The sequence below is a fragment of the Neofelis nebulosa genome, chromosome 13 (assembly GCF_028018385.1).
Source record: "Neofelis nebulosa isolate mNeoNeb1 chromosome 13, mNeoNeb1.pri, whole genome shotgun sequence".
Taxonomy (NCBI): Eukaryota; Metazoa; Chordata; class Mammalia; order Carnivora; family Felidae; genus Neofelis; species Neofelis nebulosa.
In genome coordinates, this window is record NC_080794.1 from 37093175 (window position 1) to 37118525 (window position 25351).

Sequence of the window (25351 nt, forward strand, 5' to 3'; positions counted from 1 at the left end):
CCCGATCCTAGTCAGAGGCTCTCCGGGAGCTCTGTCCTCACTCCTGGAAGGCAGGCATTATGCTTTTACTGCTACGTGATACTGCCCTGGCCCAGGCCCCCCCTGAGATGGGAGCCCCAGAGACTGCCAGGACAGAACGGGGGCCTTTATCATGATCCTGACCTTGTGACCCCACTTGGGGAGATAGCCCAGGGCCTTTTCTGTTGGCAGAGTGTGAGTTCTTCCACCCACAGCGGGTAGAAAGCCGATTGAAATCAGGTAGATCCTGGGCCCTCTTCCCACCCTGGCCAGCCTCTGACAGAGGTGAGGTGGGTTCACTGAAGGGTGAGACCCTAGAGCACCTGGCCTGGCCTCACCCAGACCGCCCTTGACCAGACTCCTGCTGCCCCTGAGTCTAGAAGGTGGATAAAGAGAGCCTGGGATTAGTGGGAGGGAAACCCCTCCCCCAGTGAGCTAGGACACCTGAGCAGGGCCCAGTGGCACTGTCCTCCACTCCCCTGCCCCCACAAGGTCCACTAGTGAGCCTCCTGGGCTTGCATCAGAGTGAGATACAGAGGCATTGCTCAAGGTGTGGGCACAGTCCAGAAACCTCAAGCACTGTTGCCTCAATGCCAGGGCAGGAAGGACTCAGCTGAGAGGGCCTTTGGGTCACTGACTTCCTCCTCACCCACCTTTTCCTCCTAGGTTCAGGCCCGGTCACAGAGAGAAGGGGCTGTGTGGGGCAGCCCCCTCTCCCAGCCCCTGCAGCCTGCGTGATGGCTAGACCTCCTTCTGGGATCCTGGGGAAGTGGGAAATGTCAGCACTGCCGCTCCCATCAGTGAGGCTGGAATGCAGCCCCTTCCCTGCAAGGGGGCACTCCTGGGCTCCCGCTGGCATCTCGGGGGTCTCAGGAGGGCTCCATGCTGGCTCCTGGCCAGTGACGCGTGCTCGCGGCTGCATCCAGGACCATGCAGAGCCAAGAAGTGAACACGGTGGCTTCTCTAGACGGTCACCTTTTCTCAAATGCTTGAGGCACACACCCTTTATTGACATAATGGACCTACGATATTGTATTCATTTCAAGTGTCTATCGTAGTGATTCAGTGTTTTATACATTATGGAATGATCCCCATGATAAGTCTAGTTACCATCTGTCACCATACAGCGTTGTTAGGATATTATCGACTGTGTTCCCCCTGCTGTACTTTTCATCCCCATGGCTTATTTATTTTATAAGTGGAAGTTTGTACCCCTTCATCCCCTTCACCTGTTTCACCTGCCCCCGCCCCCCCCTTGCTGCTCTGGTAACCAGCCGTTTGTCTCCTGTATCTATAAGTCTGTTGCTGTTTTGTTTTGTTTGTTCATTTGTGGTTTTTTTATTCTACATATAAATGAAATCCTACTGTATTTTTCTTTCTCTACCACCTTTCACTGAGCATAATATTCTCTAGGTCTATCCATGTCTTCACAATGGCAAGATTTCATTCTTTTTTGTGGCTGAGTAATATTCCATTGTGTCTATAGACCACATCTCTCTTTATCCATTCATCTGTTGATGGGCACTGGGCTGCTTCCATAATTTGGCCATTGTAGAACAATGCTGCTGCTCACATAGGAGTGCATGGATCCCTTTGAATTTGTGTTTTTGTATTTTTTGGATCAACACCCAGGAGTGCAATTACTGGATCATACGGAAGTTCTGTTTTTAACTTTTAAAGGAACTTCCATACCATTTTCCACAGTTTACATTCCCAACAGCGCACAAGCTTGCCTTTCTCTCTATATCCTCACCAACACTTGCTGTTTGTGTTTTTGATTTTAACCACTCTGACAGGCGGGAAGTGATATCTCATCGTGGTTTCGATTTGCATTTCCCTGATGATGAGTGATGTTGAGCATCTTTTCATGTGCCTGTTGGCCATTTGTATGTCTTCTTTGGAAAAATGTCTATGCAGGCCCTCTGTCCATTTTTTAATCAGGTTATTTGTTTTGCTAAGTAGTGTAAGTTCTTTATACATTTTAGATATTAACCCCTTACTGGGTATATGATTTGCAATTATCTTGTCCCATTCGGTAGTTGTCTTTTCGTTTTGATGATGGTTTGCATGAAAAGCTTTTTAGTTTGATATAGTCTCGTTTGTTTATTTTAGCTTTTGTTGCCCTTGTCTGAAGAGACTGAGCCAAAAAAAATAAAAATTGCTAAGTAAACATTTAAAAGAAAGAGAGGGGAAAGAAAGAAAGAGAGATGAAGGAAGGAAGGAAGGAAGGAAGGAAGGAAGGAAGGAAGGAAGGAAGGAAGGAAAGAAGGAAAGAGAGAGAGAGAGAGAGAGAGGCACCTGGGTGGCTCAGTCAGTTAAGTGGCTGCCTCTTGATTTCTGCTCAGGTCATGATCTCACAGTTCATGAGATTGAGCCCCACCTCAGGCTCCACACTGACAGCACAGAGCCTGCTCGGGATTCTCTCTCTCCCTCTCTCTCCACCCCTTCCTCACTCTCACTCTCTTTCTTTCTGTCTCAAAATAAATAAACATATTTTAAAAAGAAAAAAAGTGTTGCTCTTATATCAAAGAGCTCACTGCCTATGTTTTCTTCTAGGAATTTTATGGTTTCAGGCCGTATTTTATGGATTAAAGTCTTTAATCCATTTTAAATTTCTTCCCATTGTATATTCTTTTTTAAAGTTTATTTATTTATTTTGAGAGAGCGAGTGAGTGAGCATGTGGGGGAGGGGCAGAGAGAGAGGGAGAGAGAGAGAATCCCAAGCAGGCTCTGCACTGTCAGCACAGAGCCTGATGCAAGGCTAAAACTCACCAACCATGAGATCATGACCTGACCTGAAGTCAGAAGCTTAACCAACTGAGCCACCCAGTTGCCCCCACTGTATACTCTTGCCTTCTTTGTTATAGATTAATTGACCATATATGCATGGGTTTTTTTTCCTGGACTCTCTGTTTTATTCTGTTGATCTCTGTGTCTGTTTTTATGTCAGTACCACATTATTATGAGGACTATAGCTTTGTAGTATAGTTTGAAACCTTGGGGATGATACCTCCAGCTTTGTTCTTTTTTCTCCAGATTGCTTTGGCTATTTGGGGTCTTTGTGGTTTCATACAAGTTTTAGGATTCTTCTAGTTCTGTGAAAAATGCCTTTGGTATTTTGATAGGGATCACATTGAATCTGTAGAGTGCTTTGGGTAGTACAGACATTTTAACAATATTAATTCTTACAATCCATGAGCATGGTATGTCTTTCCATTTTTTCTTTTTTTTTTTATTTTTTTTAATTTTTTTTTCAACGTTTTTTATTTATTTTTGGGACAGAGAGAGACAGAGCATGAACGGGGGAGGGGCAGAGAGAGAGGGAGACACAGAATCGGAAACAGGCTCCAGGCTCCGAGCCATCAGCCCAGAGCCTGACGCGGGGCTTGAACTCACAGACTGCGAGATCGTGACCTGCCTGAAGTCAGACACTTAACCAGCTGCACCACCCAGGCGCCCCTCTTTCCATTTTTTCATGTCATCTTCAATTCCTTTCATCAGTCTTAAAGTTTTCAGAGTACAGGTCTTTGACTCTGGTTAAAGTTATTCCCATGTATTTTATTATTTTTTGATGTAATTGTAAATGGCATTGTTTTCTTAATTTCTCTTTCTGATAACTTGTTATTAGTATACAATTTATGTATGTTCATTTTGTATCCTGTGACTTTTCTGAATATATTTTTCAGTTCTAATAGTTTTTTTGGTAGAGTCTTTGGAGTTTTCTCTATATAGTATCATGTCATCTGCAGATAGTAACAGTTTTACTTCTTCCATTCCCAGTTTGGATGCCTTTTATTTCTTTTTCTTGTCTAATTGCTGTGGCTAAGACTTCCAATATATGTTGAATAAAAGCAGTAAGAGTGGACATCCTTGTCTTATTTCTGACCTTAGAAGAAAAGAGCCTTCAGCTTTTCACCACTGATATTAGCCGTGGGGTTGTCATATATAGCCTTTATTATGATGAAGTATGTTCCTTCTATACAACCTTGTTATGATTTTTTATCATAAATAGATGTTAAATTTTGTCAGATGCTCTTTTTGCATCTATTGAGGTTTTCATATGATTTTTATCCTTCATTTTGCTAATGTAGTATATCAGGTTGATTGATCTGTGGATGTTGAACCATTCTTACATCCCTGGAATAATTGCCACTTCATTGTGGTATGTGATCCTTTTAACGTATTGTTGAATTCGGTTTGCTAATTGAGGATTTTGGCGTCTATGTTCATCAGGTATATTGGCCTGTCATTTTCTTTTCTCATGGTCTGTTTGCCTGGTTTTGATATCAGGGTACTCCTGGCCTCAAAAAAGGAATTTGGAAGCATTCCTTCCTCTTCAATTTTTTTAGGATAATTTGAGAAGGATAACTACGAACACTTCTTTAAATATTTGGCAGAATTCACCTGCAAAGCTGTCTGGTGCTGCACTTTTGTTTGGAGGGAGTTTTAAAATTACTGATTCATTTTTATTACTTGTAATCAGTCTATTCAGATTTTCTACTTCATGATTCAATCTTGAAAGGTTGCACGTTTCTAGTTTTTTCGTTTCATTGATCTTGCTGTTGTTGTTTTTTTAGTCTTCATTTTATTGCCACTCTGATCTTTATTTCTTCCTCTTACTAAATTTGGGCTTTGATTGATCTTTTTCTAGTCCCTTTAGGTATAAAGTTCAGTTGTTTATTTGGGATGTTTTCTTGTTTTCCGAGGTACATCTGTATCACTATGAACTTTCCTCTTAGGACTGTTTTTGCTTTATCCCTTAGATTTTAAAAAGTTGTGTTTCCATTTTCATTCATCTCAAGGTATTTATTTTCTCTTTGATTTCTTTTTAACCCATTGGTCATTTGGTAACATTTGCTTATTAGCCTTTATGTATTTGTGTTTTTTTTAACATTTTCTTCTTTTGATTTCGAGTTTCATGCCACTGTGGTCAGAAAAAATACTTGATATGATTTCAGTCTTCTTGAATTCACTGAGACTTGTTTTGTGGCCTAACATGTGATCTATCCTAGAGAATGTTCCATGTGCTTTTGATAAGAATGGTATTCTGTAGTTTTGGGGTGAAATGTTCTGTATATACCTACGAAGTCCATCTGGTCTAATATGTTGTTTAAGGCCAATATTTCTTTATTGATTTTCTGTCTGGATGACCTATCCATTGATGTAAGTGGGGTATTGAAGTTTTCTGCTAGTATTGTATTACTGCCCATTTCTCCCTTTATGTCTGTTAATATTTGGGTTTTTTTAATGTTTATTTATTTTTGAGACAGAGAGAGACAGGGCATGAATGGGGGAGGGTCAGAGAGGGAGACAGAATCTGAAGCAGGCTCCAGGCTCTGAGCTGTAAGCACAGAGCCCGACGCGGGGCTCGAACTCATGGACCGTGAGATCATGAACTGAGCCGAAGTCGGACGCTTAACCAACTGAGCCACCCAGGCGCCCCTGTTAATATTTGTTTTATACATTTGGGTGTTTCTATGTTGGGGACATAAATCCCTACCACTATTGTTAATGAAAACTAACACAAACACATTATGGAGAAGACTATAAAATCTGTATGAGCTTTCAAAGGTAACATGAGAGATTGTTAAGGTATTTCCTTCTCTTTTTTTAATGTTCTATTTTATTTTTTGAGAGAGAGAGGCAGAGTGTGAGCGGAGAAGGGGCAAAGAGAGAGGGAGACACAGAATCTGAAGCAAGCTCCAGGCTCTGAGCTGTCAGCACAGTCGAACTCACAAACCGTGAGATCGTGACCTGAGCCCAAGTCGGACACTTAACTGACTGAGCCACCCAGGCACCCCTTTGAAGGTATTTCCTTCTTAAGACAGACACTTCAGAGTATACCTCAAAGTCTGTGCAAGTGCCCTCTCCACTCTGGTAGAAAAGTTTGAGAAATGTTAAAATAATGCATTTCCCCTCTGTGTGTGATTACTGTTTTAATAAAGATTCATCGAGGGGTGCCTGGGTGGCTCAGTTGGTTGAACGTCCAACTTCAGCTCAGGTCATTATCTCCCCATTTCTGGGTTTGAGCCCCGCGTCAGCCTCTGAGCTGACGTTCTCTCCACCCCTCCCCCATTCATGCTCTGTATGTCTCTCTCTCTCCCTCTCTCTCTCTCACAAATAAATTTTAAAAATAATAATGATAAAAATAAAATAGGGGCTCCTGGGTGGTTCAGTCAGTTAAGCGTCCGACTTCGGCTCAGGTCATGATCTCCCAAGTTCGTGATTTCCAGACCCGTGTCAGGCTCTGTGCTGACAGCTCAGAGCCTGGGGCCTGCTTCGGATTCTGTGTCTCCCTTTCCCTCTGCCCCTCCCCCGCTCACGCTCTGTCTCTCTCTCTCTAAAATAAATTTTAAAAAATAACAAAAATAAAAAGATTCACTGAGACTCTAAGACCCAGATGAATGCTTCCCTGATAGTGGGATTTATTCCACATGACTTATGACAGCACACCAGAACGCCAGAATGCTTGAACTAGAAGGGACTTTAGATATAAAATCAGGTTCTTTATTAACAGAAAAAGTCTAGAGAGGAGATGTGGTATGCCCAAGGTCACAGAGCTCTATCTCAAGGTTGCCAACCCTACCTGCTTGGGAAACAGTTTTAGCAACCACATGACCCCCACCTCTCCCAGATCCATAGCCGCAGCTCAGTGGACCCATTGCCTCCTCAGAGGCAGTGACAATCTTCTCGGCTGTAGGTCTACTGCTCTCTGTCGGTCTCCCCACAGGGGTTTCCAGAGCCACCCAAGGTAGGTTTCAAAGACCCAGAAAAAAAGATGTACACAAGCTGTCTCCATCCAGCTTTTTGTATCACCTGCTTTCTATTCTCTGGCCTTGGCAATGGCCTAGTCATAGTCTCTCTACCCAGGCATTTTTGCATTATTATAACCTTATTATCTTCTATTAGTCACTGATTATGGTTTGTCTTAGGGTCCTGGCGGGAAACAGATGGCACACTTAGGGCTCCTCTGAAGCAAGTTTAAGGGGGGACTATATACAGAGGGCTGGTGAAGCACCCATAGACCAGCAACTGCAGGAAGCGGCTACCACCCATGCATCCAGAAGGACAATGAGAGGAGGTGAGGTGACATGAGCCCAGGGAGAGCTAGAGCCATGGAAGGAGGGCCACCCAGCTGGAAAAACACAGCCACTGGCAGAACTGCAGCGAGGAGAGGAAGGAGTGTGGAAGAAATGCCCTCACCTCTCTTTCTTCCCTCCTCCTGGCTTTTTCCAGGACTTCCTGTTTCTAAAACCCCTCTGGAAGCTACATGGCAAAGGAGCCCAGATGAAACAGTCCACAGGGAACATCCTCCCAGGTGGGGAAGCAGAAAAAGGAAGGGGGGCAGTGCAAGGAACAGAGAATACCAGCACGTGGCTAATTTCTTTCTCCCATTTATGTACTCTGCTTGTAAAGTGCCACATCAATAATTTCTCTCTGTTTCTTGAGTGCTGATCACTGAGTTCCAGCTGGCTAGATATTTTGTGTGGTCTTATTAGACCAAGCATCAGCCAGAAATGGCCAATTACAGGACAGCATATTGCAGAAAATGCTCTTACAGTGAAGTCATATTCTGTGAGCTTTCTTTTTCATGGTTCAACAAGTTCTGCCAATTTAATTGCCCCAAACCCAATGTCTTCCTTCTTAAACATGCTGAAATTAGGTATCTTCCATTTATGTGAACAGTGGGTGAATTTTAATATTGTATTGGGCTGAGAACATCACATTCTTAACTTTCGTGATCTAGCAGGAAGCCCAGGATCAGTAAGGCCCTGGCCCAAACAAAGCTGTGGGCTAGGGGATTGGTTACTGGGATTCATCTCATATGTCAGTTTGAATCACTAGATCGCTGTGCTGACAAGGATTATGAGGTTGCATCTCAGCAGTGCCACAATTGATTAGTGATGTCTGTCATGGGCATAGACAAAGGAGCAGTGATGTAAGTGCCATCTTGGACCTAAACAGTTACCTAGCTCGGCTTTTGGTAGCCTCTGTGATTTCCTCCTCTACCAGCCTGTGACTTTCCACCCTCTCATCCTTCTCTCTTTCTCTCACCATATTGTATCATGCCAAGTGATCCCAGCCTAGGAGAATATCCAGCTGGCTCCACTGGTCAAACCGTCTTACCCAACTGAGCGAGGAACCTGACCATATTCTTCTCCACAGGCCACCACTCACGTGTACGTGACCATCGTGGATGAGAACGATAATGCACCTGTGTTCCAGCAGCCCCACTACGAGATCTTACTGGACGAGGGCCCAGACACAATCAATGCTAGCCTCATCACCATCCAGGCACTAGACCTGGATGAGGGGCCCAATGGCACAGTCAACTACGCCATTGTCGCAGGCAACATCATCAACACCTTCTGTATCGACAGACACACGGTCAGCAGCTGATGGCGGGGTTTAGGAGGAGGTTCAGCTGGCTAAAGGGGTTAGAAGGGACCTTAGCGACATCATGGGAGATGGGAGCAGAGCAAAGATGGGAGTCTGGAGGAAACTTGGCGGGGGGGGCATCCAATGCAGAAGGAGGCAAGCTTGGGTGGGATGGCAACAAGGTTCCCCATCCTGGCTGGGATGTCAGAACATGCCTCCTGGGGTGGTCTGAGGGGACCGCATGAGGAAGCTGGTCCCTGGGGTGCCCCAGATCCACCATCCATTGATCCACCCTGTCCCCTCTCTTATCCCCCCAGGGCATCATCAGTGCTGCCAAGGAGCTGGACTATGAGATTAGCCATGGCCGCTATACTCTGATGGTCACTGCCACGGACCAGTGCCCCATCTTATCTCATCGCCTCACCTCTACCACCACGGTGGGTGGGTGGGTGGGACAGAGCCTCAACTTGGGGAGGACAGGGCCCAGAAAGATTGTCCGGGAGAAACACCTAAATCCAAGAGCCCTATCCTGGTCTTGGCAACCGAGCCGAACTTGATGTGTGACTGAGGATCTTACTGAACTTCTCTGTGTGGCCGCATCTATCAGACAGATCGTGACACCTGCCTTCCTCCCCTTCGTGGGAAGAGCGCAAACTCTGGCCAAACCAACAGAAGCTCCTACCCCTGCTCTCCACTTCCTAGCTGTGTGACGCTGGGCGAGTCAGTTAACCTCCCTGAGCTTCGCTTCACTCCTCCATAAAAGGGAGATAATAAAAACTGTCAGGGTGTGGGAGGGACAGATGAGACCATGGGGAATGACCACAGTGCAGCAATAAATAAAGGTTGGAGTGTAACTATTAATAATGTGATGATGAAGCCCATATAAAGGCTTTAACAATGATAGTAACTCATCCACAGACATAGCTTAAAAGGCCTTCCCCCATCCACGATCCCTGAGGATTTTGGCATCAACCCGATGAGACAGGGTTATCAGACCCACTTCACAGATGAGAGAACTGAGCTCAGCACAGGGCTGGCTGGGATGCAGCCCCAGCTAAGTTTATCCACCATCTCAGGTGCTTGTGAACGTGAACGACATCAATGACAATGTGCCCACCTTCCCCCGAGACTACGAGGGGCCATTTGACGTCACCGAGGGCCAGCCGGGACCCCGAGTGTGGACCTTCCTGGCCCATGACCAGGACTCGGGCCCCAACGGGCAGGTGGAATACAGCATCGTGGACGGAGACCCTCTGGGTGAGTGGGGCCTGAGCCAGGCGTGGAGGGCGGCACAATCCGGGGGCCTCTCCCCCCACCTTACTTAGGAGCCGTGGCCTTGCTCTCTCTGGGCCTCAGTTTCCCCCACCCATCAGATGGTGGAAATACTCTTCTCCCCACCCCTTCTTCATCGGGATATGTGAGAACATTCTGAAATCCGGGAACAGAGACTGGTAGCCTTGGAGGGTCAGAGACCCCTTTGAGAATCAGATAGAAAATGCCCCTGTGTCATACCCAGAGAAATAACTCCAGCACAGAGGGAGGATGAATATCCTTGCCCCAAACCATCAGGACCCCCTAGATGCATTCAGCACCCAGATTTTTCTGTGCATCTTGTTACCATGAAGAGCCTTCACAGCTACCTCAGTGGTTGTCCTGGGGTGAAGAGCAGGGCTTGCCCTGGCCAGAGAGGTTCCTCAAGTCAGTTTCCACTCGTTTCCATAGAGTAGGAATTCCAAATTTAAATGCCTGCTGGTGTCAGGCGGGAGACATACATGGGAGAAGGGGTCTAGGCAAGACAGTAGGGAGTAGCGGGGGCTGTAACAGCCTGCAGCTCAGCTCCTGCCAGCGTGGCCATGTCAAAATGCAGGCCCAGACAGGCCAGGTCTTCCCATTTTCAAAAGAAAAGCGAGAAATCCAAATCTTTGTGAAACATCCTGATTTTTAACTGATGACGCAACAAATATTTATTGAGCACCTACCATATGCCAATCATATGCCAAGTGCTGAGGATACAGTATGGTACAAAAGAGACCCAAATCCCCGCCCTTCTAGAGCATGCGTTCCAGTTGGAAGACACAGGCAATGACCATCACTGATTCAGGACCTGAAGGTGGATGTGGGACCTGCAGCTGTCAGTCAAGCCCGTTCCTCAGACCCTTCATACACCCTCATCCTCCCTGAAAGCCCCCACTTCCTTCAGAGGACTGCCTGGCCTTCCTTTCGGCGTCCCCCTAATGATACCAAGACCTGCCACGGATTCAGCACACACGAGGCGGACCCGGCCTTGTCTAGCCCCAGCTCACCCCTGCAAGTGCACCTCTTTATTGGCCCATTTTCCATATGAGGACATCGAGGCAGGGCCCAGTAACCATGCCCAAGGGCACAAAGTAGTGAAGTCAGGATGCAGATGGAAAGTCTCTGCTTTTTTTTTTTTTTTTTTTATGTTTTTATTTATTTTTGAAGGAGAGAGAGAGACAGAGCATGAGCAGGGGAGGAGCAGAGAGAGAGGGAGACATAGAATTTTGAAGCAGGCTCCAGGCTCCGAGCTGTCGGCACAGAGCCCCGACGCGGGGCTCGAACTCACGAACTGTGAGATCATGACCTGAGCTGAAGTCGGACGCCCAACTGACCGAGCCACCCAGGCGCCCCGGAAAGTCTCTGCTTTTAACCCCTATCTCCGGAAGGAGTAGAATGGCAGGAAGTTCCCTGGGGCCAAGCCACTGAGGATAATTTGTAGTGTGGGGGCCCTTGGCCCGCCCACCTCCCTGATCTTCATTCCTCGAGCTGATCTCATGGAGGTCTAGCCTGGGCCCAGTCCCCCAGAGCCTTAGACCTGCCCCCACCACCGCCCCGAGTTCTCAGGATCGCTTTCCTTCCTTCAAGAGGGCAGCTGGCTTTGGAGAGCGGGCAGGAGGCCATCTGTTCGCACATGGTCAAGGGGCTGAGACAGGGCTGGGAAACCCCTAGAAAGGGAATCCCCAGTTCTCGTGAGCCCTTGGAATATCAGGCTCAGGAAATCCGGCTCCAACCAGTTTCCACTTCTCTAGGAGGGGGCGGCCTGTGAGACTGCAGGTGGGCCACAGAGGGCTGTTACTGCAGTCAGAGAGGCAGGGGTGGTGAGTTTGGGTGGAAAGAGTGGGGAGAGGGAATGGCTGGGCGTTTGGGCCTTCACCCTCGCCATGCCCCTGTGCTCTGTGTTTCCAGAGCAAGTCAGTGCCCCGCTCTGGGCCTTTTCCCCCAGGTGTCAAAGGGAAAGTGAAAGGAAGTAGCTTTCTCTCTGTCCCCAGTTCCCGGGGGTGGGCACAGAGGCAGCCCCCCTTCCTCATGCTCGCCTCTGCCCATCTTCTCCATCGCCTTCCCTGCCCTGCTTCTGTCCACCTGGGCTCCCACCTGCTCCCCTCCGCCCTTCCCCTCCAACCGCTCTCCGTCCTCACGCCTCCCTCCCAAACCTCCTGCCCTGATCCACTCTGATGGTGGTGTCGGGAAAGACCACCCACCGTCCCAGGATGCAGCGGGCTGAGACCCAGAGTCCTGGATTTGAATACTGGTTCTGGCGAGAACTGCTATGGGAGCTTAGAAAAGTCGTCACACATCTCTGGACTCTCAGTTCATTTTCCAAACGACACTCAGTGGTCTCTGAGGTCCCTTCCACATCAGCCTGAGGATCTGAGGTTCTTGCTGTAGACCCTCTCAGACATCTGCCCCCTCAGCCAAGCCAAAATAAGGACGGAAGCCAAAGGGCCAGCTGAGGGTTTTCCAGAACATCAGAGAAAAGAAGTCAGGTCTGACTAGAGGCCACGGGGTGGCCCCAGACCTGGCAGAACCCTGTGTTCTGCACACCACACACAGCACACCAGCTGTGGCTCGATACCAGGGCTGTAGGGAGAGCAGCTGGGGGCTTCCGTGCCCTCAGTCCCTCCCGCTCTGTCCTGCCTCGGTGCCTCACCCCTAGCAAGGCGTTCCTTCGGTCCCCAATATCCGGTTTTCCAAGACACGGCATCTGGAAGACATTGCACGTTACAAAGTACCCGAGACCCTCGCTAATCAGTTTCTGATCAATAATGATTTGGGTCAGTGGTGGTTAGAGGGTGCTTGTGTAGAAAGGGGCCCCACTTTTTCAACACAACCCTCTTACTCAGGGTCAGTCCCTGCCCTGCACGGGGCCCAGGGAAAGAAACCAGCCTGGCCTCTCAGGCACGTTGGGCTATAAGCGGGCCCGTGAGCACCTGCACCCCTAGCCGTTCTCTGTCCCCCTTGCTCCCGCCCTGGCCAGCCCAAGCGAGGTTCCCTGTGGATCGGAAGCAGGGGGCACAGGAGGACCCAGCCCAGCTATCCCCCACCCCCGCTGAGGAAGGCTCACTGGAGAAAGGAGGGAGAGGCCTGGGCTTTCCACAGCTCTTGGCCATTCCCAGCTAACTCCACCTCCCTTGGGCAACACCCAGGCGAGTTTGTGATCTCTCCTGTGGAGGGGGTGCTGCGTGTCCGGAAGGATGTGGAGCTGGATCGGGAGACCATTGCCTTTTACAACCTGACCATCTGTGCCCGCGACAGAGGGGTGCCTCCACTTAGCTCCACGGTGAGTCTTGGGGCCCCATTCCATTGGCTTCCCCTCACTGACCCCTTCACTGTCCATAGAGATTTCTATAAATGCCCACCCTGTACCCAGAGGCCACAGGCTGACCGGGAGCCAGTCCAGACCCTCAGGGCCCCCACCGGATTTGCCAATGCCTCTTGGGGCTCACTGGGGCCTGGCGGCCGTGGCCATTCAGAGCTCTGCCCACCCCGACAGCCCGGCCTCCGCATCTGTCGCTCTGCCATCGCCACCCGGCCCTCTGCCCCGTCTCTGCCCCTTCGCCCATCCTGCTTGCTTCTTATCCTCACTTTCATCCTTTTGCCTTTTTTGTTGCCATTTTCCTCGTCTTCTCCCTTCTCCGCGACCACCTGTACCTTTCCTTTGTCAATTACCATGGCCCTTACTCTCCTGCCCCATCTCACCCACCCCTTCCGCCTCCGCCACCATGTCTAACACGACCTTCTCTTCCTTCTCTCTTCTCCCTCCCCGCCATGCCCCCTTTTCTCCTCATCCTGCACCACTTCCTCCTCTTCCCCAACGTGCCCCAGATGCTGGTGGGGATTCGCGTGCTGGACATCAATGACAATGACCCCGTGCTGCTGAATCTGCCCATGAACATCACCATCAGTGAGAATAGCCCCGTCTCCAGCTTCGTCGCCCACATCCTGGCCAGTGACGCTGACAGCGGGTGCAACGCCCTCCTCACCTTCAACATCACTGCAGGCAACCGAGAGCGGGCCTTCGCCATCAATGCCACGGTAGGGAGGCCCCCGGGGTTCCTCTGGGAAAAGAGGACCCTGCCCTGGAGGCTTTTCTGCTCCGCTATCTGGGCTGCTTCTGGTTCAATCTCCTCCCCAGGCTTCTGCCCTGTGCTGGGACATGGGCGTCTCTGGGTGGTATGGAATCTTGGATTTCCAGCTAAGCCATCTCTGGGGTCCCTGTCATCCCCAAGGCTTGGCATGTGCAGAGGTGGGGCCAGAGCCTGAGTTCCTCTTGGTTCATTACCAAGATGCACCAGCAAGTCCCCGTCGTCCTCTTGGAGTATTACCTACCAGCTTGAGCACCACGGGACCCTCAGGGGACCCACCCTTTGAGACAGCAAGACCTGGGCATCAGGGAATCACTCTTTTGCTCTGGCAAGACCCTGCCAGCCCGTTATGGCCTTCTAGACCGTATCTCTGGCGATTTAGGGAGAGAATTCACAGCTATTCCTGGAGCCGCGGGTGAAGCAGTGTGGACCAGAGCCCAAAGTGGGGGACGGGGCACTGCTCAGCTCACCAGCCGTCCACATCCCAGACAGGGGTCATCACCGTGAACCGGCCACTGGACCGTGAGCGGATCCCCGAGTACAAGCTGACCGTTTCCGTGAAGGACAACCCGGAGAACCCACGCATAGCCAGGAGGGTGAGGCCAGAGGACACGGGGGGCGGGGAGCGGGACTGCACGCTGGGGGTGGCAGGCAGTATGCCTGGGGATCAGATGCACAGGTTTTAGAGTAAGCGAGTGCTGGGTTCAAATCCCTGTTGCGCCTGCCGTTGAGCGTGTGGCTTTGGCAAGTAGATTTCCTCTCGTATCCCTTTTTCCTTCTCTTCGGCAAAATGAAGATGAGCCCTACCCCAAAGTTGTGGAAAGGACTTGAAGGAGCCAGTGTCTATACAGCCCTCAGCCCAGTGGCTCGCACGTGGCCAACACTCAACGCCAGCCGTCATCTTTCCTCCCCACACCACTGCTACTTGGGCACACGCCCCAGCTGTGTGTGCACACAGGCCTGCACTCAGAAGCTCATACTCTGGGGTTCTGAGAGGGTTGCATTTTCCCGGTGGCTTTCCCTCAAAAGCCAAGAAAGTTGGATCTTTTTGCTAGGAGGGGGGTGGGTGTCGCAAGGCAGTCCCTTTGGGGGTAGGAGTCTGCCCTCTATTCCCAGCCCATGAGGTCTGGGGCAGAGCCCTGGCCAAGAGTCCTTGGGTCTGGCTCATCTCAGCTCTGCTTCTGACTGGCTGCCTGGTCGGTCAAGGCGCTGCTCATTCTGCGCCTCCAGTTCCCCATCTGTATAAGCCCAGGAGACATTCGGCTGGAGGTGGTCATAAGCCACGGGCCCCTCATCTGGCATTCCTCTCCTTTCTTCCTTCCTCCCTCCTCTCACTTCCGACCTCCTCCTCTTCCCCCCGGCTCTCATCCCCCTCCCTGCCTGTGCTGTAGGAGGGCGGATCACCCTGGAAGCAGCAGCATTAAGTGGTGGGAATCGAGAAGCGGGGAGGCTGGTCCCCACTCTGCCACCAGCCTGCCCTGTGGCTCTGAATAGCCACCCCACCTCCGGCCCTTCGTTTCTTCAGCTGTGCAATGGAGATAGCGTCCAGGGGTATGGAGAGGTTCTGAGTAAGGACTATACTGGGGTTTTGGAAAGGCAGGAGGTACAGCACTGGGTGAGAGTTTGTTTGAGCCCAGACTGGGGCATCAGGCAGGCCTGCAGGGTCTGAAAGCCAAGACTCATCTTCCTGTCTGAAGTCCTTTACCAGCAGATGGAACATGATTAAATGTTGTTCGCATCCATCCTGTTCAGTTCACAATACCTCTGTGAAGGAGTTAGGATTCCCGTTTGCCAGATTGGAAAACTGAGGCCCAGATAGGGGAAATGATTTGCCCAGGGGCACCAAGAGAGCTGCTAGCACATCAGGGACTTGAACCCAGGTCTCTGGACCTGGTAGGCTTTTTAATTATCTACCTCTCTGCCCTGACCCGCCCCCCCCCCCCACCCCTCTCAGCTCCCGTCCAACTGGAGCATTTTGCTAGAACATGGCCTACAACCTAACCTCCCTTTGTGCCTCCCTCAGGATTTTGACTTGCTGCTGGTCTTTCTGGCAGACGAGAATGACAACCATCCCCTCTTTACCCAGAGCACCTACCAGGCAGAGGTGATGGAGAACTCTCCCGCTGGTAGGTGCCAGACCCACCTGGGAACTCCTGCTGCAGGCACCACCCAGGCCCCAGATGCCTGAGGACCTCCCTTGCACTTGATAGGGGCCCCGCTGAAGCCTGGCTGGGGAGGCAGCCTCGCCACCTGGCTGAACACAGACCCAGCAGGTGCACAAGCGTATGGAGGGAGGAAGGGGCACAGCCCTGGGGGGCTGGTGGGCCCCTGGTTGCCACACATTTTGAGGACCAACCGAAGAGGCCATAGGTCTGCTTGGAAAAGACACCTGTGGTCATTGGTCCCCAAAGTAGTCTGAAAGCAGCCCCATAACCGCCCCCCAAGAGGGGCAATTAAGGTGTGAAGACCACCCAGGAGGGGCTTTGCTCGCCCCTCCCTGCTCCCTCACCCCAGGAGCCCAGGGCATCTTAGAGGCTTCTGGAAGATCAGGGAGCACCTGGAATCAGAGGAGGGGGACCAAGCGGCCCTGGGTAGGCCAGCCTAGCCCTCTCCCCACACACACCGAGCAGCCCCGCCTCCCTTCAGAGGGATAGAATCTCCTTTCACTGTGTCCCCGGGGAGGGCCCCTTACTCCGCCTCCAGCCTCCCCAGACCCGAAAGCTTAGGTCCTAAATCAGAAAGAGGTGAGCTATGTAGGACGTTCCTGTCTCCGGCTAGGCGTCCCCACTCTGTTTCTTAATCTTGCCTGTGTACCCGCTTACACATGTGTGTGCCAGTACATGCCCGTATCCGGGCACACGTGTGGGCTTGCACATGTGCACAGACACGCCTAGGCACATGGGTAGGGGCCTACACAGTGCATTCCGTGCGCAAATGTGCCCGCTTGCAGAGGCAGACAGGTGCCCAACCAGGGGGGATCCCAGGCCTACCAGCGCTCCTGCTCAGTGCACATGTGTGCTCATGACCGTGAACACGAAGTCCTGCACGCTCGTGGGTGTGCCTAGCCGGGTACAACCAGACGCCTATAGGAAGCGTCTTGTACACCTGTATGGACAGACTGGGCTGGAAGCGCATAGCTAGACAGGGCCCACACGCTCAGGGAGCCCCCGACCCTCCCACGGAGCGACCCTCAAAGGCTGCTGGGAAGGCAGGAGCGCTCCGGGCGGGCCGGAGGGGCTTGCTCACCGCTGTTGTGTTTTCTCCCCAGCAGGGCTTTGAGGCTGCTCCCCAGGCATCTGCGTCAGTCTGCCAAGGCTGCCGCAGCCCGGCCCAGGGCTTCCCCCACCCCGTCCACCTCACCTCCCTCCCTCTCATCCATCGTCAGCCATGGCTCACGGGGGCACGGGCGGGGGAGGGGGAGGGCGGGGGCCAGACTGGCCCTGCGGTGACCCCTCTCCCCCTGGCCCAGGGACCCCCCTCACGGTGCTCAATGGGCCCATCCTGGCCCTGGACGCGGACCTGGACGTCTACGCCGTGGTGACCTACCAGCTGCTGGGCTCCCAGGGTGGCCTCTTCGACATCGACAACAGCACGGGTGAGGCCTCTGTGCCACCCCAGCACTCCGAGCCGGGCTCCAAGTCTTTCTGCTGGGGTGGGAGTGACCCACTGCTAGACCTAGGGCCTACCTTCTCAGTGACATCCAGGCTCCCCATGGAGACCCCATTCCTCACAACCTCCATTCCACTGGTTGTTAAGCCTTTGGGGAAGAAAGTCACTGTGTCGCCTTCTCTGCCCCTCTCTCCTCTCTCTCCCCTACCATGCCCCTGTCTTTCTCTGTCCCCTCCCGGTTGGTTCTTGCCCTGTCTCCCCACCGTACCCCTTTTCCTTTGTGTCTCCCGGCTGGTGGCGTCGGGCACCAGGCGTGGTGATGGTGAGGTCAGGTGTTATCATTGACCGGGAAGCCTTCTCACCCCCGGTCCTGGAGCTGCTGCTGCTGGCTGAGGACATTGGGCTGCTCAATGGCACAGCCGACCTGCTGGTCACCATACTGGATGACAATGACAACTGGCCCACCTTTAGCCATCCCACCCTCACAGTCCACCTGCTGGAGAACTGTCCGCCAGGTAAGCAAGGGACAGGCCCCGGGCCCCGGGCCCCAGGCCCCAGGCCCCAGGCCCCAGGCAGGAGCTGCTTAGTGGTCCTTGGAGAGCCCCACAGGTTGGAGGCAGAATTCACCTGCAGTGGGAAGAAAGAGGGGCAGTAGGGGGTTGGAGAGAGCACTGGAGAGGGAGTCAGAAAAACCAAGCCACGCTTAATTCTCTGCTCTGACACAGTGTTTATCTGTAAAATGAGATTATTAAGATATGTTCCATCTGTGTTCCTGGATGGAAAAACTGTTTTAAATTCTTTTTAACGTTTATTTATTTTTTGAGAGAGAGAGAGAGAGAGCGCGCGCGCGCAAGCACATAAAGGGGAGGGGCAGAGACAGAGGGAGACACGGAATCCGAAGCAGCCTCCAGGCTCTGAGCTGTCAGCACAGGGCTCGAACTCATAGACTGCGAGATCATGGCCTGAGTCAAAGTCGGACATTTAACTGACTGAACCACCCAGGTGCCCCTAAAACTGACTGTTTTAAAGTCAAAATAGGATTAATGTGATTCCCAGCAAAACCAAATATGGTTTGGGGGTTATATTTGATTCTAAAGGTCATCTGGAAGAATAAGAACATTTTGAGATAGAAGTATAAATAAGACAGATTTGCCTTACCAGATATTATTACGTATTACAAAACTGCGGTTTTTAAAACCATATGATATGAGGGGCGCCTGGGTGGCTTCCTCGGTTAACCATCAGACTCTTGATTTCCACTCAGGTCATGATCTCAGGGTTCATGGGTTCGAGCCCCGCATTGGGCTCCGTGCTGACAATGCAGAACTTGCTTGGGAGTCTGTTTCTCTCTCTCTCTCTCTCTCTCTCTCTCTCTCTCTCTCTCTCTCCCTCCCTCCCTCCTTCCCTCCCTCCCTCCTGCTCTCTACCCCTCCTCTGTTGATGCTCTCTCTCTCTCTCTCTCTCTCTCTCCCTCCCTCCCTCCCTCCTTCCCTCCCTCCCTCCTGCTCTCTACCCCTCCTCTGTTGATGCTCTCTCTCTCTCTCTCTAAATAAATAAATAAACTTAAAAAAAAATTTTTTAAACCACATGATACAAGACTCTGGCGTTGAAAAAAAAAAATTAAAAAAAAAAAAAAAAAGACTCTGGGACAGAGTAACCCAGGAACAGATACTGGTCAATTAAAGAAGGTAATATTATGTAATAAAGGAAACAATGAAAGGCTCCTGGCTGGCTCAGTGGGTGGAGCATGCAACTCTTAATCTCAGGGTTGTGAGTTCAAGCCCCGCACTGGGTGTAGAGATTACTTAAAAATCAAATATTTTAAATCAAGGGTGGGGGGCACAGTGAAGTCAGTTGTGAAACCTACCTAATGTACAAAATATCTATTAATATTTAGTGTAGATTTTCACCCTCTATCAGACACTGAGATGAAACCTAAAGACACTCCAGAGAAAATACAGAAGAGTAGAAAGCATTTACAAATAAAAGGAAAAACTCTAGGTAAATATTTTTCTGATTTCTGACGAAGAGGTTCTAAGCATACGAGAAACAAATCTTAAAAATGGAAAACTATTATAGTTTGATGCATACCAAACTAAATTTCTTCACACCAAATAATAACAACCAATATCAAAAGGGAGACAACAAACTGAGAAAAAGGTATCTGTCACCAGTTACCATAACTATGTAATTTGTACAAACTGACAGATAAATGGACAGAGGTCAAAGGCAGACAATTTGCACAAGATACAACTAATCGTTAAATTACTACAAATTTTTCAATCTCTCAATCACAGAATATGAAACAAAATGAGATACGATTTACCTACAAAGTTTCAAACATGGGAAACATACAAAAGATAACCACTGGCAAGACGGTGGCAAGAGGGGCCCTTAGGAACCACCAAAAATGTACCTGGCATAAGGTTTTTGGAAGAAGCCACTCTGCTCAGTCACTCCCCATACCCACCCCCACAGGATTCTCAGTCCTTCAGGCCACAGCCACGGACAGGGACAGTGGCCTCAATGGGGAGCTGATCTACCGAATAGAAGCTGGGGCTCAGGACCGCTTCGTCATCCACCCAGTCACTGGGGTCATCCGTGTCGCCAATGCCACCATCGACAGGGAGGAGCAGGAATCCTACCGGCTGACAGTGGTGGCCACCGACAGGGGCACCGTTCCTCTCTCAGGCACGGCCATCATCACCATCCTGATCGACGATATCAATGACTCCCGTCCTGAGTTCCTCAACCCCATCCAGACGGTGAGCGTGCTGGAGTCGGCTGAGCCAGGCACTGTCATTGCCAACGTCACCGCCATTGACCGCGACCTCAACCCAAAGCTGGAGTACCACATCATCGGCATCGTGGCCAAGGACGACACTGACCGCCTGGTGCCTGACCAGGAGGATGCCTTTGCTGTGAATATCAACACAGGTACAAGGGCCTGCTCCCCTCCCACCCCACCCCTGACTCCCTGCCCGTCTCCTTGCCCTCTGCTTTCTTCCCGATGCTCCCTTCTTTCTGTTCCCTCTCTGCTCCTCCCCTTCCCTCAGCTGCTCCTCCTACTCTCTTCCCCTACCCCCACACCACATTGTTCCCTCTCTTTTTCCTCCCTTCCCTGGCTCCTTCCCTCTCTCTTCTCTCCTCCTCCTTCTCCTTGGACCAGCTCCATCTCGCCTTCCAGATTCCCTCACTCTACCAGCGTTCCATGGGAACGCCCATTTCACCACACTCTTGCCAGTACTAAATAAACACTGTTAAGTTTTCACATTTGTAGTTGTATAGGAAAATCATACCTTGTTTTAATGTGTATTTCTTTAATACCCAGGTGGTTGACACTTTCTTCATATGTATGCTAGTCATTTAGGCCACTGTAAATTTTATATATACCCTTGATGATTTTCTTACACTATCACAAAACAAGGAGAACTGTGGTTTATCTTTCACGATCTACACACATTATTGTAATTTTGATGATTTTCCCACAAGTTTCATGTTTTTGCTACTCCAGGGAGTTAGGAAGGGGACATGGGACCCCTACAACTACACTCCTTGGAAGGCCCAGAAGAGTGACAGAAAACTAATATGGCTATGACAAAATGCTAAAAATCATTGTTATTCAGAGAAATGCACAGTAAAACAGCAGTGAGATAACAGTTTTCCATATGTAATTAGCAGATATTAGGATGCTGGACAGTATTGAGTATTGGTGACAATATGGGGACATCAGAACACTCGTATACTACTCTTGGAGTCTAGACCACTTCCACCATCTAGACAGCAATCTAGCACAAAGTACACTCATACCCCATGACTCAACAATTCTGTTCCTTGGGTATGTGTCCCAAGGACATTCTCAGGTCAGTAACAGGACTATATGTCATGTTTCCTGCCATGTTATTGGTGGTGGGAGTTGGAGGCCACCTGGGCATCTATCCCTAGGAGATCGGAGAGTAAAACATGGTGAGTGTACCCCATGAATACCATGCAGCAATCAGAAGCAGTAGATTACATTCACAGAGAAATGTGCGTAGACCTTAGAATGGGATATATATATACCACAATCCCATTTGTGTAAATGTAAAATACACAAACACAATACATGATTTTCAGGAACACTTTCAAGTGAAAAATATACTTCAGTCCATTACAGTGATTGACCAAGGGGAGAAAGAGGGAGAGGAGTGTGGGAATAAAAGGGAATAGATACATACATAAAACAAGAGTGGTATCAATGACCACAGGGTGCAGTGAACCAAAGAGTATGATTCACTCAATATGCATCTGAGGCCCAGAGCTAAAAAGAAGACAGGAAAACCATGAGCACTAGGAGAATTTAGACAGGTTAGCCATGTCCCAGGTTAGCAAAATTCCCCCCACAGTAGTTGGTTAGGACCATGGAAAGCTGCCCTGCACCCTGCTCCACCTTATGTTCCACTGATGCCTCTACTACCACTTTTCTCTGTTCTCCCTCCCTATGACTGATTCTCTTTTCTCTATTTTTCTTTCCAGTGTCTTCTCTGCCCCCTCTTCCTCATGACTTCCCTACCTCACCTGCTTACCTTCCCTCCCCTTTCTTCTTGCCAGAGCCTCAGTCCCCTGAGTGCTTCTATCCAATGGGGCTCCCACTTGCTCCTGGCTTCCTTCCCCCTGCCTCTTCCCTTCCACTCCCTTCCCTCTCAAACCTCCTGCCCTGGTCTGCTCTGAACCCTACCATTCCCCATGCCCTGCTCTACTCCATCCCCTCTGCACCCTGAACTAACTGATGTTAACCCTCTTCTCTCTTCCTCATGGCTGGCAGGCCTGCAGGTTTGAGCTCTGTTTCTCTGTCACTTCCCACCTCATCTCTGCTTCACCCCATTGCCTTCCTCCATACCACACCCCTACCACCCTTCCCATCCTGTGGGGCCCAGGCCGTGGCCCAGCCTTTGCAGACTGAATGCAGCCACCCTCTCCCCATCCTCGCTCCCCAACCTCGGGGACGGGGAGCGAGAGTAGGAAGAGGAGGAGGAGGAGGAGGCAGCGGCCCAGGGTAAGTGACCACCCCATGGCTGGGGACCCGAGGAAGACAGAAGCCCAGCAGGGGATCTGCCAAGGGGGAAGGGAATCCCAGAGGCCACACTTTCTGAGAGGGAGCTGGAGAGAGCAAGTTTCACCTAGGATCTGGCCACCAGGCCCTCCAACAGAGCCAGCCCTGAGATTGGCCCAGCTAGGTCTGTCCAGTCCAAGCCCAAGCCTCTGGAAGTTTCCTCTGCGATTCAGGGGCAGGCAGCAGCCGTGGGAGGCAGTGGGCAGGAGAAAAGAGAACACCTCCTTGCTAGTACTTCCACAGGACAGTCCTCGTTCCCCACAATCAGGCCCTGTCATGCCCACGTAATCAAGACAAAGAGGTCGGCCTGACTATCCAGCCTGCCCCACCACCATCCCCTCCAGGGAATACCCTCAGGACTTCTTAGCTGGCTTGACCTTCTTTATACTTGGTCCCCCTAGAATACAAGCAATTTTTAAGTGATAAAATGCGCGGAGCATAAAATGCACACTCTTAATTCAATAGTTCAATAGTTCAATAGTGTTCAGTATACTCACATTGTTGTAGAATGTAAGCATTCTTGGAACAAGCGATTACATGGCACTATGCCAAGCACTGTTCTGAACCCTTTGCAAACGGAAACTCGTTTTACTGCCATAATCCTCAAAATAGCCCTATGCAGTAGGTACTCATTTCATAAATGAGGAAACAGAGGCACAGAGATGTTAAATAATTTTCCCAAGTCCACCTGGCTAGTAAGCAGTGAGTGAGGAGCTGAGTGAGGTGCCCCCAGCTTGCAGGTGGCTGTGGCCTCATCCCAGCCAAAGATGTCACCAGCCTGTCCCAGTTCTACTGGGGACCACTGCCCTTGGTGTGGTTTGGGAGAGCTAGCCAGGAGAGCCCCTGGGAGGCCCAGATTTTAGGGGGCTCCCCTCAGACTGAACCTAGTCTGGTCTTACAGGGTCTGTAATGGTGAAGTCCCCACTGAACCGGGAGCTGGTTGCCACCTATGAAGTCACTCTCTCAGTGATCGACAATGCCAGTGACCTACCAGAGCACTCTGTCAGCGTGCCAAATGGTAAGGCTCCCCCCAGGCATCTCCTTTGGGTCACTCAGAGCCGATCAGGGCAGGGGCAGCAGGCTGGGAATGGGCATCAGGCTATGCGAAGAGCATGAGAGGTGGCAGCTACCGCGAGGCTCAGGGTGGCCTTGTGTCCCGGTGGTCAGAGCTCAATCGTGGGGGTCCAGAAGCCCAGGGCTATGTGTGATCTTGAACCCAAAGTCTCAGAGTGGGAAGGAGGCTTGGGTAGAGGCTGGACGGGCCCTGAGAAAATGACAGAACAACAGAGACGTAGGCCACAGTCTCATTATCAGAACTAGTAAGGAGGTGTGGCTGGCATGTGTGACAGGAACCTCAGATCTGATAGGAAGCCATGGGGTCCGCCCAGAGACAGGAAAGTGCAAGGAAACATGAATGTCTGTGGAGGCCACGACACCACTTTGGAGGGCACAGGCGCCAGAGCAGAGAAGGGCACAAGGCTGCCCCCCACCACCACCCCTCCCCCACCCCCCCCCACCCCCCCCCCCCGCCTGCAGCCCTAGGCGTGAGCTGGGAGGGGCTCCTAACGGAGGGGATTTTGTGTGGGCGGAGCGGGAAGGGGAGGGGGATGTGGAGAAGGGGTAGCCTCAAGTCACCTCTGCCACCTCTGCCTCATGTCCATGAGGCATGGACAGCGGCTGGGGTGGGGAGATAGGCCTGGCAGATATTGGCTGCTTATTATTACAGACCAGAGGCCCAAGTTTTCAGTAACGAAGAGCAGATCTGGTCATGGCCTACATGTTCTCCACTCAGAGGGCAAAGGGCCGGGGCAGGTTATGTGGAGGGGACGACTCAGACAGGAAGTAGAAGGCTGAACCGTGGCAAGGGTCTTAAAGACCATCATAGTCCTACCTCATTGGACAGCCTGGGAAACTGAGGCACAGTCAGGGCCAGCAGCTCCACCAAGGTCACCCAGCCAGTTCCCCTACGGAAGAGTGAGCAACCAGACCAGAGAAAAGGGTCACGTGCTACCACACAAGGGTTGGGTCAAGCTCCAGGGAGTCCCGGGAGGGCAGTGAAAGGCCCCACCCTCTCCAGCCTTGACTGAGACTTAGGAAGCCTGGTCCAGCCACAGTGGCACCCCTCACGTCACCCTCACCTCCTGCCTCCACGCCAGCCAAGCTGACAGTCAACATCCTGGACGTCAATGACAATACGCCCCAGTTCAAGCCCTTCGGGATCACCTATTACATGGAGCGGATTCTGGAGGGGGCCACCCCAGGCACCACACTCATTGCCGTGGCAGCTGTGGACCCCGACAAGGGCCTCAATGGGCTGATCACCTACACTCTGCTGGACCTGATGCCCCCAGGCTATGTCCAGCTGGAAGACTCCTCAGCAGGTAGGTGGGAAAAATCTGCCAGAAGAAGACTGGGGGACATGTGTCTGTTCCTGCTTAGCCTCCACAAGGGACCGTGGCCCACTTGTCACCCTCCGGGCAGGACCCCACCATAGCCCCTCAGTGGGCTGGGCCAGATCCAGTATGGCCCACACTGCCGTCACTCACGGATGCCCAAACCACAGGAAGGGAAAGAGTGCCTGGTCCCGGGGGTGGGCTGGACCGGCCCTTTGAGGGCTGCTGGGAACCTGGGATGATAGGCCACCAGCATCTCTACCACCCAGGCTTCCGCGCTCAGGATCACTGAGGGGGTGAGAAAGCCAAGAGAGCGATCTCTCTGAGGTGGTCCCGGCCTTGCCTGTACTCACCTCTTTGACTTGTGAAAAGCTTTCTCTCGCCTCCAGTGAGGAGAAGAGCTGGACACCAGTTGCTGTCGGCCTCTGGCCGGCCTGCCACTAGGCAGTGCTGCTGGGCCACTCTCCTTCTTCAGGAGA

General features: G+C 51.2%; 1 protein-coding gene across 9 annotated transcripts in view; it reads left to right on the forward strand.

Moving 5' to 3' along the window:
* CDH23 (cadherin related 23) overlaps positions 1 to 25351 on the forward strand; it is a 416105-nt gene that overhangs the window by 375997 nt on the left and 14757 nt on the right. For 6 of the 9 annotated variants that reach the window (XM_058696612.1, XM_058696610.1, XM_058696619.1 and 3 more), the window contains 12 exons: positions 8185 to 8406; positions 8715 to 8834; positions 9474 to 9654; positions 12840 to 12973; positions 13519 to 13728; positions 14267 to 14374; positions 15802 to 15904; positions 17248 to 17373; positions 17699 to 17902; positions 19866 to 20324; positions 23381 to 23497; positions 24636 to 24860. In XM_058696612.1, coding sequence (XP_058552595.1) covers positions 8185 to 8406; positions 8715 to 8834; positions 9474 to 9654; positions 12840 to 12973; positions 13519 to 13728; positions 14267 to 14374; positions 15802 to 15904; positions 17248 to 17373; positions 17699 to 17902; positions 19866 to 20324; positions 23381 to 23497; positions 24636 to 24860 — 2209 coding nt within the window. The other 3 variants (XM_058696613.1, XM_058696615.1, XM_058696614.1) reach the window with 3 other exon arrangements.